The sequence below is a fragment of the Leucoraja erinacea genome, chromosome 2 (genome assembly GCF_028641065.1).
Source record: "Leucoraja erinacea ecotype New England chromosome 2, Leri_hhj_1, whole genome shotgun sequence".
NCBI classification, from domain to species: Eukaryota; Metazoa; Chordata; class Chondrichthyes; order Rajiformes; family Rajidae; genus Leucoraja; species Leucoraja erinaceus.
In genome coordinates this window covers 106,653,383-106,670,248 of record NC_073378.1, presented here as the reverse complement: position 1 = coordinate 106,670,248, position 16,866 = coordinate 106,653,383, and the positions used below count along the sequence as shown (strand labels likewise).

General features: G+C 43.8%; 1 protein-coding gene across 2 annotated transcripts in view; it reads left to right on the top strand.

Moving 5' to 3' along the window:
• The first annotated feature begins 2,488 nt into the window (after nt 1-2,488).
• vps50 (VPS50 EARP/GARPII complex subunit) overlaps nt 2,489-16,866 on the top strand; it is a 118,228-nt gene continuing 103,850 nt past the window's right edge. The window contains exons 1-3 of one of the 2 annotated variants that reach the window (XM_055662751.1): nt 2,602-2,645; nt 4,042-4,113; nt 12,197-12,326. In XM_055662751.1, coding sequence (XP_055518726.1) covers nt 12,255-12,326 — 72 coding nt within the window. In that variant the 5' untranslated portion in view covers nt 2,602-2,645; nt 4,042-4,113; nt 12,197-12,254. Of the gene's footprint in view, nt 2,646-4,041; nt 4,114-12,196; nt 12,327-16,866 lie in introns of both variants that reach the window. The other variant, XM_055662741.1, reaches the window with a different exon arrangement.

Genomic DNA, 16,866 nt, shown 5'->3' with positions numbered 1-16,866 from the left:
GCACAACCACATCTTTCTCACTCACAGTATGCCAACAGATAATACTTCAAATGTGGCCCAACCAGTGTTATGTAAAGGTGCAACGTTACGTCCCAACTCTGATATTCTATGCCTGGGCCTGCAAAGGGAAACATGACATATGTCTTGGTACACAAAAATGCTGGATAAACTCAGCGAGTGCAGCTGCATCTATGGAGCGAAGGAAATAGGCAACGTTTCGGGCCGAAACCCTTTTCAGACTGATGGGGGGTGGCGGGGAGAAGAAAGGAAAAAGGAGGAGGAGGAGCCTGAGGGCTGAGGGATGGGAGGAGACAGTCCAAGGGCTGAGGAAGGGGAGGAGACAGCAAGGGCTAATAAAATTGGGAGAATTCAATGTTCATGCCCGCAGGATGTTCATGCCCATGTATCAATCTAACTTTTTCTTAAATGTTGGGATGGTCCCTGCCTCAACTACCTCCTCTGGCAGCTTGTTCCATGCACCCATCACCCTTTGTATGGATAAAGTTACCACTTAAAACGTTTCCTCTTAAAAATACTTCATACAAAAAACATTGAAATCATACCTCTACAGTGCACTAAAACATGATTTTAATACATCAAATTTCAAATTGTCCTACCCTGGGAGGGGGGGACACCCTTCTTCCACACTCTCTCCCCACTCGGTTGCTCCACTCCCTCACCAGGTACCCCCAAGGCCAGTGATCAGTGATTGCACAGCCTGTCCCCTTTCAAAAATGCTCCAATCCAATTTAAAGCAATATATATTGCATTCAAGTGTTAGTTAAAAGACTCGCTACAGTATGCACCATATTGCACAATTTCAAGCTGAAAAATGCAAATGTTCTGGACCAATGGGAGGGGGACACTCTCCTCCCCCCGGACACTATGCTCCCTCGGACTTGGTCTCTCGCAATTTCTCACTCCCAACTCTCACCCAGTGTTGGCAGCCCTGAGGATACTGAGTTGGATGATCAGCCGTGATCATATTGAATGGCGGTGCAGGCTCGAAGGGCTGAATGGCCTACTCCTGCACTTATTTTCTATGTTTCTATGAGACTGTTCTTCAAATTGAGAGTCTCTTGGGATTTGTCCCAGGCCTACGCGATCTCCCAGTTGCTAGACACTTCAACTCCCCTCCCATTCTCATAGTGACCTTTCTGTCCTGGGCCTCCTCCACTGTCAGAGTGAAGCCCAATGGAAATTGGAGGAACAGCACCTCATATTTCACTTGGGCAGCTTACAACCCAGCAGTGGTATAAATATTGACTTCTCTAACTTCAAGTAACCCTCTCTCTCTCTCTCCATCCCTCCCCCTCCCTATTTCTCCAGCTAGTTTCACTGTCCTCCTGATTAATTTTACCTTGTTACCTTCCCCGCAGCCAATAATGAACCATTGTACAGCTTTGGTCTGTCCTTTTCACACCTTGTCCTTCCACATCTCTCGACTCGCTCTCCCCTGAGTCTGAAGAAGGGTCTCGACCGAAACGGTCACCCATTCCTTCTCCCCAGAGAGATGTTGCCTGTCCCGCTGAGGCTCCAGCATTTGTGTCTAACGTGAAGACCCTCCACTCCAAAGATTTATAATCTTTGCTCCACTCCAGGTTGTCACATCAGTAGCCGGTGGATGCGCCACAATGCCCCCTCCCTGGGAGATGTGACTCACACTTACTGCCACAATGCCCCCTCCCTGGGAGATGTAGCTCACACTTATTGCCACAATGCCCCCTCCCTGGGAGATGTAGCTCACACTTACTGCCACAATGCCCCCTCCCTGGGAGATGTAGCTCACACTTATTGCCACAATGCCCCCTCCCAGGGAGATGTAGCTCACACTTATTGCCACAATGCCCCCTCCCAGGGAGATGTAGCTCACACTTACTGCCACAATGCCCCCTCCCTGGGAGATGTGACTCACACTTACTGCCACAATGCCCCCTCCCTGGGAGATGTAGCTCACACTTACTGCCACAATGCCCCCTCCCAGGGAGATGTAGCTCACACTTATTGCCACAATGCCCCCTCCCAGGGAGATGTAGCTCACACTTACTGCCACAATGCCCCCTCCCTGGGAGATGTAGCTCACACTTACTGCCACAATGCCCCCTCCCTGGGAGATGTAGCTCACACTTACTGCCACAATGCCCCCTCCCTGGGAGATGTAGCTCACACTTACTGCCACAATGCCCCCTCCCTGGGAGATGTAGCTCACACTTACTGCCACAATGCCCCCTCCCTGGGAGATGTAGCTCACACTTATTGCCACAATGCCCCCTCCCCCCTGGGAGATGTAGCTCACACTTATTGCCACAATGCCCCCTCCCAGGGAGATGTAGCTCACACTTACTGCCACAATGCCCCCTCCCTGGGAGATGTAGCTCACACTTACTGCCACAATGCCCCCTCCCTGGGAGATGTAGCTCACACTTATTGCCACAATGCCCCCTCCCTGGGAGATGTAGTTACTGCATGGACTACAGATCCCATCATGCCTCGCACACCTGCAGTCACATGACACAAACATGGCGGCTGCCGGAGTTGGGGCGTGAGGGTCGCTGCCTTTCAGCTCAGGGTCGAGTCACCGGCGCCCGGAGCGAGTTCCAAGAGACAGGAGGATGCAGAAAATAAAGTCTCTCATGTCCCGTCAGGTAATGGCCAACTGTTCTGGGCTGTGAGCGTGGTTGAAGCCAAAGCATCGTTTAGGCCCGAGCTATCGGCAGGAACAAGCCGCGGGTTTAAAGGGGCTGAAGCCCACGGACAGCGGAGTGGAGTGAAGGGTGGGGTGAAGTAGTGGAGTGGAGTGGAGTGGGGTAGAGTGGGGTGAAGAGCAAGGGTGAGCGCACCGTCATGTTGCACAGGACCAGCTTGATTCTGGGGGAGGAGGGGTGCAGGGAGAGTATCTGACCCCCACAATGCCGAGAATCAGTTGCAATTAATGCAGTATTGCAATGTTTGTCACTCTTTGCTTTGGGCTCTTTGATTGTGAAGCAGGAAGTAAGAGCCGGGCAGGCATTTATTTACTGTGGAATGGTAGGGAAATAGATTGGAGCGTTCGGGCAGGGGGTTGTGAAATAAGTAGATCAGATAATTGTTGAGACCATTCTCTTTGGAAAATTGAACGTGAGGCAGGTGTTGGCAGTGTCATGTGGGATTTGGCAGAAATGGATGTTAATCTCTTAAAGTGTTGTCGGGGTCTCTGGAAAAAGAAATGCACTGAACGTGGTGGGGAGGGGTGAGACCAACATGTAGGAAGTGGACCTGTGAAATAGTCTGAACCCAGTAAACCATGGTGGAGGGGAATCATTGGTAGAAGAAAAATGATGAAACTGAAGTGTTGGTGAAAAATGTGGGTTTGCCATCATAAAGACAATGAGACTGAACACAGCGTGAATATAGGGTGATTTCACGAAAGGTCACTGGAGCGTAGATCCGCACCCACGTGACCGAAAATCTCAAGTGGGGGACATGCTAGACATCCGGTACATGTTAGTGGATGGGAAAACACGCACTTTCCCACCCGTTAAAAACGTAGAAAACGGCCAGGTTTTGATCTGCAATTTATTGTGCCAGTCGGGGTGACCGTGAGGCACAGCTACCTAGATTTACAGTTTTTTAAAAAAAAGATAGAAACTAAGGTAAATTAAAGAGAGAGCTGAAGGTGCCAATCCAGCGGAAGTGAACAGCGGGCATTTGCCGTGGAGATTTAAAGGTCCAAAATATCGGGAATTATCGCGTTTGCTCGCTGAATTTCATCAAAAGTAAGTCAATAATGCCTTGAGTTAAAAATCAAGTAAAGCTAAGGAGAAATTGGATCAGAGTCGTGTGGAAGGGAGCAGGATAAAAATTGGGTGTGACTAAATAAATTTGCTCTTGGTCCTCGTGCATTGCTATTATTCATTAGAATTAATTTTAAAGCAGATAGATTTGGCTATTCAGTTATCTTGCATGGTATGCTGGAATGCAAAACACAGCATGGCATGTAAAGATGTGATATTCTTCTTCGCGATCATCGTTGATATGTTCTATTTTTCTTACTTTTTTCAGGGCCTGAAAAGCCCCCAAGAAAGTGTGCCAGAGATTAAATCTCCTGTCGAAAACTTTCGAATCCCCAGCAAGGTATTGTGCCAAAGTTATCATGTTGTCTATATTATGCAATTTTTATCATTTCAAGTTTACTTTTACTTTGGTTTAGAGATACAGTGCGGAAACAACCCACTGAGACCGCATGGACCAGCGATCCCCATACACTAAAACTATCCTACACACACTTGGGACAATTTACAATTTTTATCACGGCAATTAGTCTACAAACCTATATGTCTTTGAAGTGTGGGAGGAAATGAGCCACTGGAGAACACCTACACTGGTCACGGGGAGAATGTACAAACTCCATACAGATAGCACCCGTCGTCAGGATCGAACCCGGGTCTCTGGCGCTGTAAGGCAGCAACTCGACCGCTGTGCCGCCCTTTGTGTAATGAATTTTTCTGCATGCATTGACACAGCCTTTTTAATGATCAGTTTCCCTTGTAAAGTTATTTTGCATTGGAAAATGGACCTGTGAGAATTAAATTTAATACTTCATAAATGTAAAAATAAAATAGTTTGGTTAATTAGAAATTAAGTTGTTAGCATCAAAAACAATGGTGAATAAACAATCATTTATTAAAGTGAAGTTATTCATGGTGCAGATGTAGATTATTCTGCTCATTGTATTTCACCTGTTTTTTCAAAAAGCTGATGGTTAATTCTGTCCCTAAAGATTTTTACTATGAACTGAGTTATAGAATATGTGGGGGAGAAAATAGACCTTATTCTGTAGAATCATTGTGGGCATTATACTTGAAAATAGAATAATCAAATGTACAATTTCACTGTGCTAGATCTTTTACATTAGGCTATGTATAAATTGTTTCTGATTAGATGTTCCAAATCCTGCGAACAAACATTTTTGAAAACAAAAGTGATCAATTATATTTTGTTATGTAATTGTTTTGGGGTCTTTGATTTGTTTTTCCCCATTTAACATTTTGGGGATTTATAAATTATAACATATATCAATTTAGTTAAGATCATAAGTGCCAGGAGCAGAATTAGGCCATTCGGCCCATCAAGTCTATTCTGTCATTCAATCGTGGCTGACCAATCACTTCCTCCTACCCCCATTTTTCTACCTTCTCCCCTTAACCTCTGACAGCCGTACTAATCAAGAATCTATCCACCTCTGCCTTAAATACGTCTCTCTCTCTCCCTCTCTATCCACTGACTTGGCCTCCACAGCCATCTGGTGCAAATAATTCCACAGATTCACCACCCTCTGACTAATGAAATTCCTCCTCATCTTCCTAAAAGAATGTCCTTTAATTCTGAGGCCATGACCTCTCGACCTAGACTCTCCCACCAGTGGAACATCCACTCTATCCAAGCCTTTCCCCATTCTGTATGTTTCAATGAGGCCCCCCCTCATTCTTCTAAACTCCAGGGAGTCAGGCCCAGTGCTGTCAAATGCTCATCATATGTTAACCTACTCATTTCTGGGATAATTCTTGTAAACCTCCTCTGGACCTTTTCCAGAGCCAGCACATCCTTCCTCAGACATGGTGCCCAAAATTGCTCACAATATTCCAAATGCAGCCTGACTAGTGCCTTCTGTCCATTTTTAATTTCAGCTGTGGTTATTAGAATATATTAGACCAACAATTGATGTCCTTCTGTAGTCCCTTATGACATTTTTTAACAGGATATTCTGGTTTCTTGGATAATTAATTGTTTCATTCTTTCTGGGGCTTATACTCCGCGAAGGACAATAAAGTGTTAAGTAGCAAATTATGCATTTGGCAACTATCTCTTATTTTGGTTTTTGTAATCCATTTTTACACCGTAGATACATCTGTCTTTAAAAGTCTCTTGATGAAAAGTAGTTTTACATCTTTAATTACCCTCAATTATTTGCTATATATGTATATTTATATAAAATATAAGGTGTCCAAGTTTTCTGAAGATGTGAAAATAGTAGGAAGAGCTAATTGTCGAGGATATTATGACCCTGCATCAGAACATGGATAGATTGGGTGAAAGCATGGCACAATGCATTTGATGTGAGAAATACATTTGGGAAGGAGGAATCAAAAGGCAGATAATTTTATCAGAAGGAGACAGCATAGGTTAACTACAGAAGTATTAAGGCAAGGATATTGTGTTGGAGGCAGTCCAAATGAGATTAGTTGTGCTAATTCCTTTGAGTGGATTGTCTTTTCAAGAGAGATAAGCAGGTTTGGCCTGTATTCTTTGAAGTTTAGAAGAATGAGTGATTTTAGTAACCATATAAGATCATAATGAGGCCTGACAGGGTAGATGTAGAGATGTTTTCACTAATGGAAATAGCTAGAACAAGAGGACTAGTTACAGGATAAGGTCATGGAAATTTCTTCTTGCATAGAATGATGAGCTTTTAGAATCCTCTATCCCAGTGAATGTAGAGGCTAGCTTAAAGATACTATTTCAACTAGGGGTAGCTACATTTTTTAAAGATCAGGGGATTGAAGGCACAGAGAACCAGATGAATCCTGGTGTAGATCAGCTATTGTGTTAAATAATGAGGCAGGCTTAAGCAGCTAGATGGTTCACGTCTGTTGCTATTTTATCGTGTTTCTTGTCAATTTCACCTATATCAAATGTATTTCTATTGTAATGTTAGCAAATCTCTGTATTTTAAAAGTAACAATTGAAGGAGAATGGAGAAAAAAAATTGTTATTGGTATTGCATTTAATTTTTCTTGCTAATTAAATGCAATACCATGAGCAGAAACTGCACCTTTGACATTGCTTGCTCTTAATGTCGCTTTCATGAGGCGGTGTCGATAAAATAACTGACAAGTCATTTGTTCACACACACCTAGTGTAATTTGTTCAGTGTAAAAACACTTTATTGTTGAGTCCATTTCACAGGTATATTTAAAAAAAATAGATTCCTAGCTATTCTAATGCATCACATGATAGATGTTAAGTGCTGCAGAAAATTAATGTACTACATTGTTTTACTTGATTTAATTGGAACAAAATGAACTGTGCCCTTTTAGCCCATTGCCTGAAGGTTCTTTAGTTGGAGGGCATAAATTTATGGTGTGAAGAAAAAAATCAATGCAGATCACTAGCATTTGGAATTCCTTATCTATGGGATGATGGATACACATCTAATTGTAGATGTTTCAAAGGGAATTGATCATTTCCCAGGGATGGACTGTGTTCAGGGTTAGATTAATTGCATTACATTTTGAATGATCCAATGCAGATGGACCAATAGTCATCTGTGGTGTTGCTTTACAGTTTCACCATTTTTTAGTTTTTATTTGCAGTGTATTTGCTTTAAAGAGTCCCAATAGTCTCCTCTGTTTTTCTTCTAACATGATTGGAAACAATTACTGTTTGTTTTGCTTGCCCTTTGGTCATATATTTTCACCTGAATTATCTGTACTTTTCTAATCAGTTCAACAAAAGTCTGTCTCTGCAGTATGTATTGTGCACAAAAACTTTGTAACCATTGCTATATTTTCACTTTTCCTGTAAACTTACATTTTGGAAGAGGGAGTGCTTGTGTTTTGATTCAGTACAGGGTGGGATAGGTGATATACAAGTGTGCTATGGAACTAAAGTGTATTTAAAATCTTTTCATACATAGGAGAGCTGACGAACCTGCATTGAATATTTTAAAAAATAATAATTTTGTTATCATTTTTTATGATGGACTTTCATTTTCTATTTAGTGGCTAACCCTTCTTGGTCTGGTAGATTTATTTTGGGATTGTTTCCAACGGTGCAGAGCTTGCATGCTGAGGCCATGTATTCTGGCACTAATATAGAACTAGTTTTTGTGTATGTGTTAATGTGTGCCCAAGCTAATTTGACATTTAGTTCTTTAAATCCTTTTCATTGCCTAGCTGAGATGCACTTTTTACCCATTTTCTCAAAATATCTTCTTGCTCTGCCTTCATATTCTGCTGAATCTGAATTCAAAACCTGTTTTCTTTGTTTGAGTGTTACACTGTGCATTAGATTTGGATAAATAGGCACCCCAAGCTAATGGTATGACATTTTCTTTCTTCGAAGGTTCTGCTTGTGGGAAGAGCTTAAAATGCTTCAATATCATTAATAGACATTACATTTAAGAACTCATTTCCAAATACCTTGACTCCATCCTATCACCCTTGGTTAAATCCCTCCCTACCTATGTTCAAGACACCTCAGACACTCTCCGTCGTCTCCGCGCATTCAATTCTCCAGGCCCTCACCCCCTCATCTTCACCATGGACGTCCAATCACTATACACCTCCATCCCCCACCACGATGGTCTCACAGCCCTCTGGTTCTTCCTCGACCAGAGAAGCAACCCATACCCAGCCACTGACACTCTCCTCCACCTAGCGGAGCTGGTCCTTACCCTCAATAACTTCACGTTCGACTCCTCCCACTTCCTCCAAATACAAGGTGTAGCTATGGGCACACGCATGGGCCCCAGCTATGCCTGCCTATTTGTAGGTTACGTCGAGCAATCCCTGTTCAATACATACCAGGGCCCCATCCCCGACCTCTACCTCCGCTACATCGACGACTGCTTTGGTGCCACCTCCTGCACCCGCACACAACTGACTGACTTCATCCACTTCACCACTAACTTCCATCCGGCACTCAAATACACCTGGACCATCTCCGACACTTCCCTACCATTCCTTGACCTCACTATCTCCATTGCAGGTGATAGACTTCTAACTGACATACACTATAAACCCACTGACTCCCATGGCTATCTGGACTACACTTCTTCCCACCCTGCTTCCTGTAAGGACTCCATCCCCTACTCCCAATTCCTCCGTCTACGCCGCATCTGCTCCACGGATGAGGCGTTCCACACCAGGACATCTGAAATGTCCTCACTATTCAGGGAACGGGGGTTCCCCTCCTCCAACATAAATGAGGCTTGCACCAGGGTCTCTTCCATACCCCGCAACACTGCTCTCTCTCCCCATCCCCGCACTCGCAACAAGGGCCGAGTCCCCCTAGTCCTCACCTTTCACCCCACCAGCCGTCACATACAAAAAGTAATCCTCCGTCAGTTTCGCCACCTCCAACGTGACCCCACAACTCGCCACATCTTCCCATCTCCCCCCATATCTGCCTTCCGCAAAGACCGCTCCCTCCATAACTCCCTTGTCAATTCTTCCCTTCCCTCTCGCTCCACCCCCTCCCCGGGCACTTTCCCTTGCAACCGCAAGAGATGCAACACTTGTCCCTTTACCTCCCCCCTCGACTCCGTTCAAGGACCCAAGCAATCGTTCCAGGTGCGACAGCGGTTTACCTGCATCTCTTCCAACCTCATCTATTGCGTCCGCTGCTCTAGATGTCAGCAGATCTATATCGGTGAGACCAAGCGGAGGTTGGGCGATCGTTTCGCCGAACACCTCCGCTCGGTCCGCAATAACCAAGCTGACCTCCCGGTGGCTCAGCACTTCAACTCCCCCTCCCACTCCGCCTCCGACCTCTCTGTCCTGGGTCTCCTCCATGGCCACAGCGAGCAGCACTGGAAATTGGAGGAACAGCACCTCGTATTCCGTTTGGGGAGTCTGCACCCCGGGGGCATGAACATCGAATTCTCCCAATTTTGTTAGTCCTTGCTGTCTCCTCCCCTTCCTTAGCCCCCCTGCTGTCTCCTCCCATCCCCCAGCCTTCTGGCTACTCCTCCTTTTCCCTTTCTTGTCCCCACCCACCCCCGCCCCGATCAGTCTGAAGAAGGGTTTCGGCCCGAAACGTTGCCTATCTCCTTCGCTCCCCGCTGAGTTTCTCCAGCTTTTTTGTGTAACCTTACATTTAATAATCCTGTTTAACAGCCTGCGTGAAAGGAAGTAGTGTGAAAGAAAGAAAATGCTACACTGACACATTTGTGGCTGAGGATGTTAATGGAACTATTGCAAAACATTAGAAAATAATACAATTTTACTCTGCATTAGTCCGGTGTTTGCCTGACCGGAATGTCACAATTAAGTTGTTGGTTGCTTTTCAACCATTGGTTCTATGCTGGCTTGAGCAAAAGATCTTGTGTGTGCGTAGCAATGTGAAATATCCAGATAATTATTTTGTGGATAAATTGTGACAATGTTAGTTAGAGCAATTATCTATTGGTTTAACTCGATTGCCTTCTGAAATAATGCATAGGATCTCTATACCATCCGGGGGCAGAAGGAATTTCTGTTTATTCTCTTGCCCAGCGACCCTACCAACATTTTAATTTTTCAATATTTCTGCTGTAAGCATGCAGTTTCATAGCTTAACTGTCTGGATTGAGATTCGAACCTGACATCTTCTCTCAGAGGTTAAGAGTCATGTTAGAAGTGATGGGAGCAGAATTAGGCCATTCGGTCCATCAAGTCTACTCTGCCGATCAATCATGGGTGATCTATCTATTCCTCCTAACCAATTCTCCTGCCTTCTCCCCATAAGCCCTGACACCCTGAATGGAATGGCCTACTGACCCCTATCCCTTATTTATGACCTGAGACCCTGAGTGGTATCATCTGAGCCATGGAGGCACAACTACAGGTAATTTTCTGGCAACTGATAGTCCACCCATTCCAATAATCCCACATTTCTTTCTTATCTCTTGCCTTTGTTCCAACCATCTGACTATCAACCCCCCTCCCCCCCCCAAACTATGTTGGCCTATTACCTGCCACGCTTTGCCCTGCCTCTCCCCTTTTCCAGCTTTCTTCTTCTGGAAGGAAGCCAGAACACCCAGAGAAGACCCATGCGGTCACAGGGACAAATTCCATACAGACAGTATCCGTAGTCAGGATCGTACCCAGGTCTCTGGTGCTGCAAGGCCACAACTCTACCGCTGCTACACTGTGCTGCCCTATAACCTTTAACTGCAAAGTGTCATCTTGGTGTTGTTTAACTTCTCTCAGTTTTGATATTGCATCCTACTTCCCCCTCTTCAGCTTTGATTCCCTTCCATGATGAAACCTTTTTTGATTCCATTCCTGCCTGTATTATGAATAATATAATTAGTAAATTTGCTTTCAATCCGTGTCAATTTAATCAACTGCAGGTTATGATCCAGTAGTTATTAAATGCTTATTAGGCTAGCATATCAACCCTTTGATTCATATGGTGATGGTGATTAAAGTCGATTGTTTGAAGCTGCTGATAATTTGGATCAGGCATATGTGATATCCCACGGAGGAAGTGATGTATTGTTTATGGCAAGGATACTTTGTTATTCGTCATGCAAGATTTGTTTCTGTTTTTTAACACTCACAGAACACAATCTGACGTATAAAATGTCATGAAACCGTAGTATTAATGTTTAATCTGTTGTGATCTAATTCACTATAATGTAATGTGAGAGTAGTGGGAAATGATTCTGTTTTGCCGGTTTTATTGCGGTAATATGATATTAACTCTCTAGGTGGCAGTGTAGTACAGGTGATCAGAATGTGACTGATCTGGTACTTCAACGCATTTGGCACCTGAATTGTTGGTTCTGATGTTTTGACTAAACATTATGCCAAATAAACTGGCGGATTGAATTGGCAAAAAAGTGCTTTCAGCCTATCTTGAGATTCCTCTTGCTGTGCAACTGGATCCTCAACGTTCTCATTAACAGACCTCAATCAATATGAGTTGACAACACCTTGCTTCATATCCCATAATTTTTCATAATAAATTCTCATCCAAACTCAGAATTGCCGCAGCATAGATTCATAGTCACACTACAAGAGAGCAGGCCATTCAGGCCATCTTGCCCATGCTGACCAAGATGCCAATTAGCATTAATCCCATTTGCCTGTGTTTGGCCAAAATCTCTAAACTATTCCTATTCATCTTTCGTATAATTGTTACCACATGCTCTGGCAACTCATTCCATATTCCTCCCTTTATTGTTGTAATTCATGTCCCTCAGATCCCCTTTAAAATGTTCTCCTCTCACCTTAGACATACCTTCTAGTTTTTGATGACACTGTTGATGGAAAAGAATAGGTTACATTATGTGAACATTCAACTGCATGTGGCTAGTGAGAATCTAGACATTGCAAGTTGCATTTGAGTGTCAGATCCCAGTTCTTTCATGCATGCATGAGTGCTTCAATATTTTGTTTGGAGGGGAAAAAAGTATAGTGGATTATGTATATTTTTTACTTTATTTTAGGTTGATCATCCCCGTCGATGCTCTCTAGTGTAGGTAAAGCTACTGGACATGAAATAACATGGAAACATCATCAATCTTGATTAGAAAAGTACCATGTGGCATAACTGATCCAGGCCAGCTGAAGAAACAAGTTAGTATCAAAAACAAGTGGGCCTAGGTTAAGGTGAGAGGAATGAATCTTAAAGGGGATTTGAGGGGTAAATTCATTTTTGCAGCTTGGATAATAACCGCAATACACTGTCAGGGGAGGGGTGAAATCGGATATATTAACAATGCTTAGGGAGCATTTAGACAAATATTTAAATAGGCAAGGCATTGAAGGATTTGTTCTTACACAAGGAAATGGGAATAATATAAATAGGCAAAAAGGTCTGCATGGACCTTTAATGATTAATGATCTTTAATTAATGATTGAACTTTCACACTGTCCAGGGTAGAGAATTCGAAGGACACATCAACCTCCGAGTCAAGTCTAATCCGTTTAGTCTTTAATGGCTTGTCCTTTTATTTTGACCCCTGGTTTTGACTCCTCGGCAAAAGAAAACTGCCATATGAAGCCTTCTAAGCATTTTTTGTTTCAACGAGATTTCCTTTTATTCTTCTAAATTCCAGAGAAGAAAGGACTAAATAATAAAATCGATACAACTTCTCAGTTTTGGGGTTAATTAAACCTCAAGTCAAGTTTATTCGTCACATACACATACGAGATGTGCAGTGAAATGAAAAGTGGCAATGCTCGCGGACTTTGTGCAAAAAGACAAACAAACAAACAACCAAACAAACTACAAACAGAATGGAACAGAATTACATATTCTTTTACATATTAAATATTGTGGGCGGAAGGAAAAAGGGAAAAAAACAGCAATTACAAAAATAAATTAAAAAAAGCAGTAGAGTGGTACAGTAAAAGTTAGTCCCTGGTGAGATAGGAGTTTACAGTCCTAATGGCCTCTGGGAAGAAACTCCTTCTCAACCTCTCCGTTCTCACAGCATGGCACGGAGGCGTTTGCCTGACCGTAGCAGCTGGAACAGTCCGTTGCAGGGGTGGAAGGGGTCTCCTATGATCTTATTGGCTCTGGAGTTGCACCTCCTGATGTATAGTTCCTGCAGAGGGGCGAGTGAAGTTCCCATAGTGCTTTCGGCCGAACGCACTACTCTCTGCAGAGCCTTCTTGTCCTGGGCAGAGCAATTCCCAAACCTGATTGTGATATTTCCGTCAAGATGCTTTCCACAGCCGCTGAGTAGAAGCACTTGAGGATCCTCGGAGACACTCTGAATTTCCTCAATTGCCTGAGGTGGTAAAGGCGCTGCCTTGCCTTACTCATGAGTGCTGCAGCGTGTGATGTCTATGTCATATCCTCAGAGATGTGGACTCCCAGGTATTTAAAACAGCTCACCCTATCCACAGTATCCCCATTTATCCTCAATGGTGTGTACGTCCTCGGATGATGTGCCCTCCTAAAGTCCACCATCAGCTCCTTAATTTTTTTGATATTCAAGAGGAGGCTGTTGTCCTGACACCAGAGTGCCAGATCAGCCACCTCCTCCCGGTAGGCCTTCTCATCATTGTCTGAGATCAGGCCCACCACCACAGTGTCATCAGCAAACTTGATTATCGAGTTGGAGCTGAACCTAGCCACACAGTTATGTGTGTACAGGGAGTACAATAGGGGGCTGAGGACGCAACCCTGGGGGAATCCTGTGCTCATGGTGAGGGACTTTGATGTATTCCCTCCCATTTGACTACCTGGGGCCTGGCAGTGAGAAAGTCCATGGCCCAGGCACACAGGGGGGGGTGGGGGGGTGTTGTTGAGCCCTAATTCCAGTAGCTTCTCGGCCAGTCTGGTGGGGACTATCGTGTTGAAGGCCGAACTGAAGTCTATGAACAGCATCCTCACATAGGCCCCCCCCCCTTCTGGCTGTCAAGATGAGAGAGAGCGGTGTGCAAAACCTGGGAGACCGCATAGTCTGTGGATCTGTTCGGATGGTATGCGAATTGTAACGGGTGTGTGTTGTGAGGGAGGAAGGCGCAGATGTGTTTCTTCACCAGCCTCTCAAAGCATTTCAAGACTACCGAGGTGAGGGCCACCGGACGGTAGTCATTCAGACAGGCTGGGGAGGCATGTTTAGGTACCAGTACAATGATGAATTTTATGAAGCAGGCAGGGACCACGGACTTGTCCAGGGAGAGGTTGAATATTGTCATGAGCACTGGAGCTAGCTACGTAGCACAGGACTTAAGTACTCGCCCCGAGATGCCATCTGGGCCTGCAGCTTTCCTCGTGTTCACCTCTGTCAGAGCCCTCCTCACATCGTGTTCGAACAACGAGAATGTGTGCACATTCCTCCCTTCAGCTTCGTTAGCCAGCCCGCTGGTGGTATTGTCATTAGTCAGCAGACTTGGGGTGGTGTTGCCCGTCTCAAAACGAGCATAAAAGGAGTTCAGGTCATCAGCTAGGGAGGTGCCGACACTTGCGGATGAGGGTGGGGTGCAGTCCGTAACCCCTGCCACAGGCGTCTGGTGTCCTGCTGCTACATCTGTGACTCCATCTTGTCCCTGTACCTCATTTTTACGTCCTTCACCGCCCTTCGCAGTTGGTAGGACTCTACCTTGTCCATGTTTCCGGATGCCAGGCCTGAGTTGTAGGCAGCGGTGCGAGCATTCAAGGCCACACGAACGGACCTGTCTACACAGGGTTTTTGATTCGAAATGGTGCTTACCCTTACCGTGGGGACGATGTTGGTTATTGTTGCGATGAAGTCCGTGACTACTTCCGCGAACTCACTGACGTCACTGGAACTTGCTTGGAACATATTCCAGTCAACATCGCTCAGTGCATCTTGCAGCATGGCCTCTGTCTGGTCGGACCACCGCTTTATGTCTCTCGTCATTGCCGCTTCCTGAACTATCCTCTGTTTATACTCCGGCAGCAGGAAAATGGCAGCATCATCAGATCTTCCTACGGGAGAGAGTGAAACGGCCTTGTAACCCTTCCGGAACGGCGTATAGCAGTGGTCCAATGTTCTTTCCCCCCTGGTGGCACACGTGATGTGTGCACTACTTTTTAAATTTTATTTCTTAATTTGCACCAGGCTCTTGGTTCTCTAGTATTCTTGTGTTTCTTGGTGTCAGCTACTTTGAAGTCAGACACATAACATTTGTTTAATTCCTCTGCCATTTCTTTATGCCCCATTAAAGATTCCTCTTTATCTTTCTGAATGATCCCTATATTTGACATTGCTAGTCTTTCCATTCCTACGTACCTGTAACGTCTATTACAGTCTGTCTTTTTCGTATTATTAATCTCGTATTCTATATTCCATTTTAAATTAATGTTTGTTATCCAATGGTGAATTCTGAAATGCTTTTAATCCTTAAAGTAACTTATTTCTGGCAACTTTATAAGCTTTGCCTTCGATTTAATACTTTCTTTATATGATCCTGTAATCCATGGTTGGACTATTAATCCTGTTGTGTTTAATGTTTATGTGTTGCAAATCGTGTGTTGGAGCCATTAAGCTTAAGTAAGTTTATTGTAGTTATGTCTAGTTACCTTTAATTATTATCTGCCTGTGTTAATGTGTGTGGGATTTTATATGTAGACTGGGGCGTGCTTTTGGCTAGAGGATTCTGGCGCAGACTCTCAAATGATTAGTTTTAGTTTTGATGTGAAGTTATGAGTTATTTCATTGTTTTGTATTACTACAATAAAGAAGCTATTAATCAAGAGACTACTTCTGGTAGATTCATCTTTGCTGTTTCAAATATGTCGTGGAGTGCGTGAGACTACTTTTCTAATCATACCCGACAAATTAGTGGCTATCGAAATTGGATTTTGAGAAGTTGTAAAAACCGCTGCTACATCATGTAATCTTTTGAATGCTGGCGTACTCTTTAATATAATTTACCAATGCACCACCAGCTAGTATTTTGGTCCTTCATAGTTTCCATGATTTTTAGAATGAAACGTCTGGTTTCAGATTGAACAACATCCATTTTGAACAATGTAAAATCATAATTTCTTACCGCCTCTCTGTAATAAGATTATAAATAAACTTATTGCATAGCATCGGATTTAAACCTGTTTGTATCATAGTCCGTTTCACTACATACTGATCTAGAAATCCATCTTGGATGCATTCCAGAAAATGACCCTTTATGTGATAGTACTAATTTGATTTGTCTGATTAACATGTAGATTGAAGATTCCTCCACATTAATCCTGTTATGTGCTCCTTGAATTTCTCATTTGTACTTTGTTGTACATCACAACTTCTTTGCTGAAGTCTGTAAGCAATTGTATCAATGTTTTCTTCCCCTCCTCCCCCACCATCAAGTTTAGTTTAGAGATACAGTGCAGGAACAGACCCTTCGGCCCACTGAGTCCGCGCAACCAGCAATCCGCGAGTTGTTGCTTAGTTCCACTGTAAGAATTTTTCAGTCATACTTGTTTCTCCCCAACCCTACATTCTGTCGACTCGAAACATCACCAATCCATGTTCTCTAGCACCTGTCCGCTGAGTTATTCCAGCATTTTCTCTTTCCTTAGTAAATCAGCTTGTTTCTACATGGTAGTATGTGGCTTGTGGAGCAATCCTGCTATTATGACTTTTTAGTCCTACTTTTAAAACTTTCCCAGTTCCCTGAGAAACTTGCATGTTCACATTCC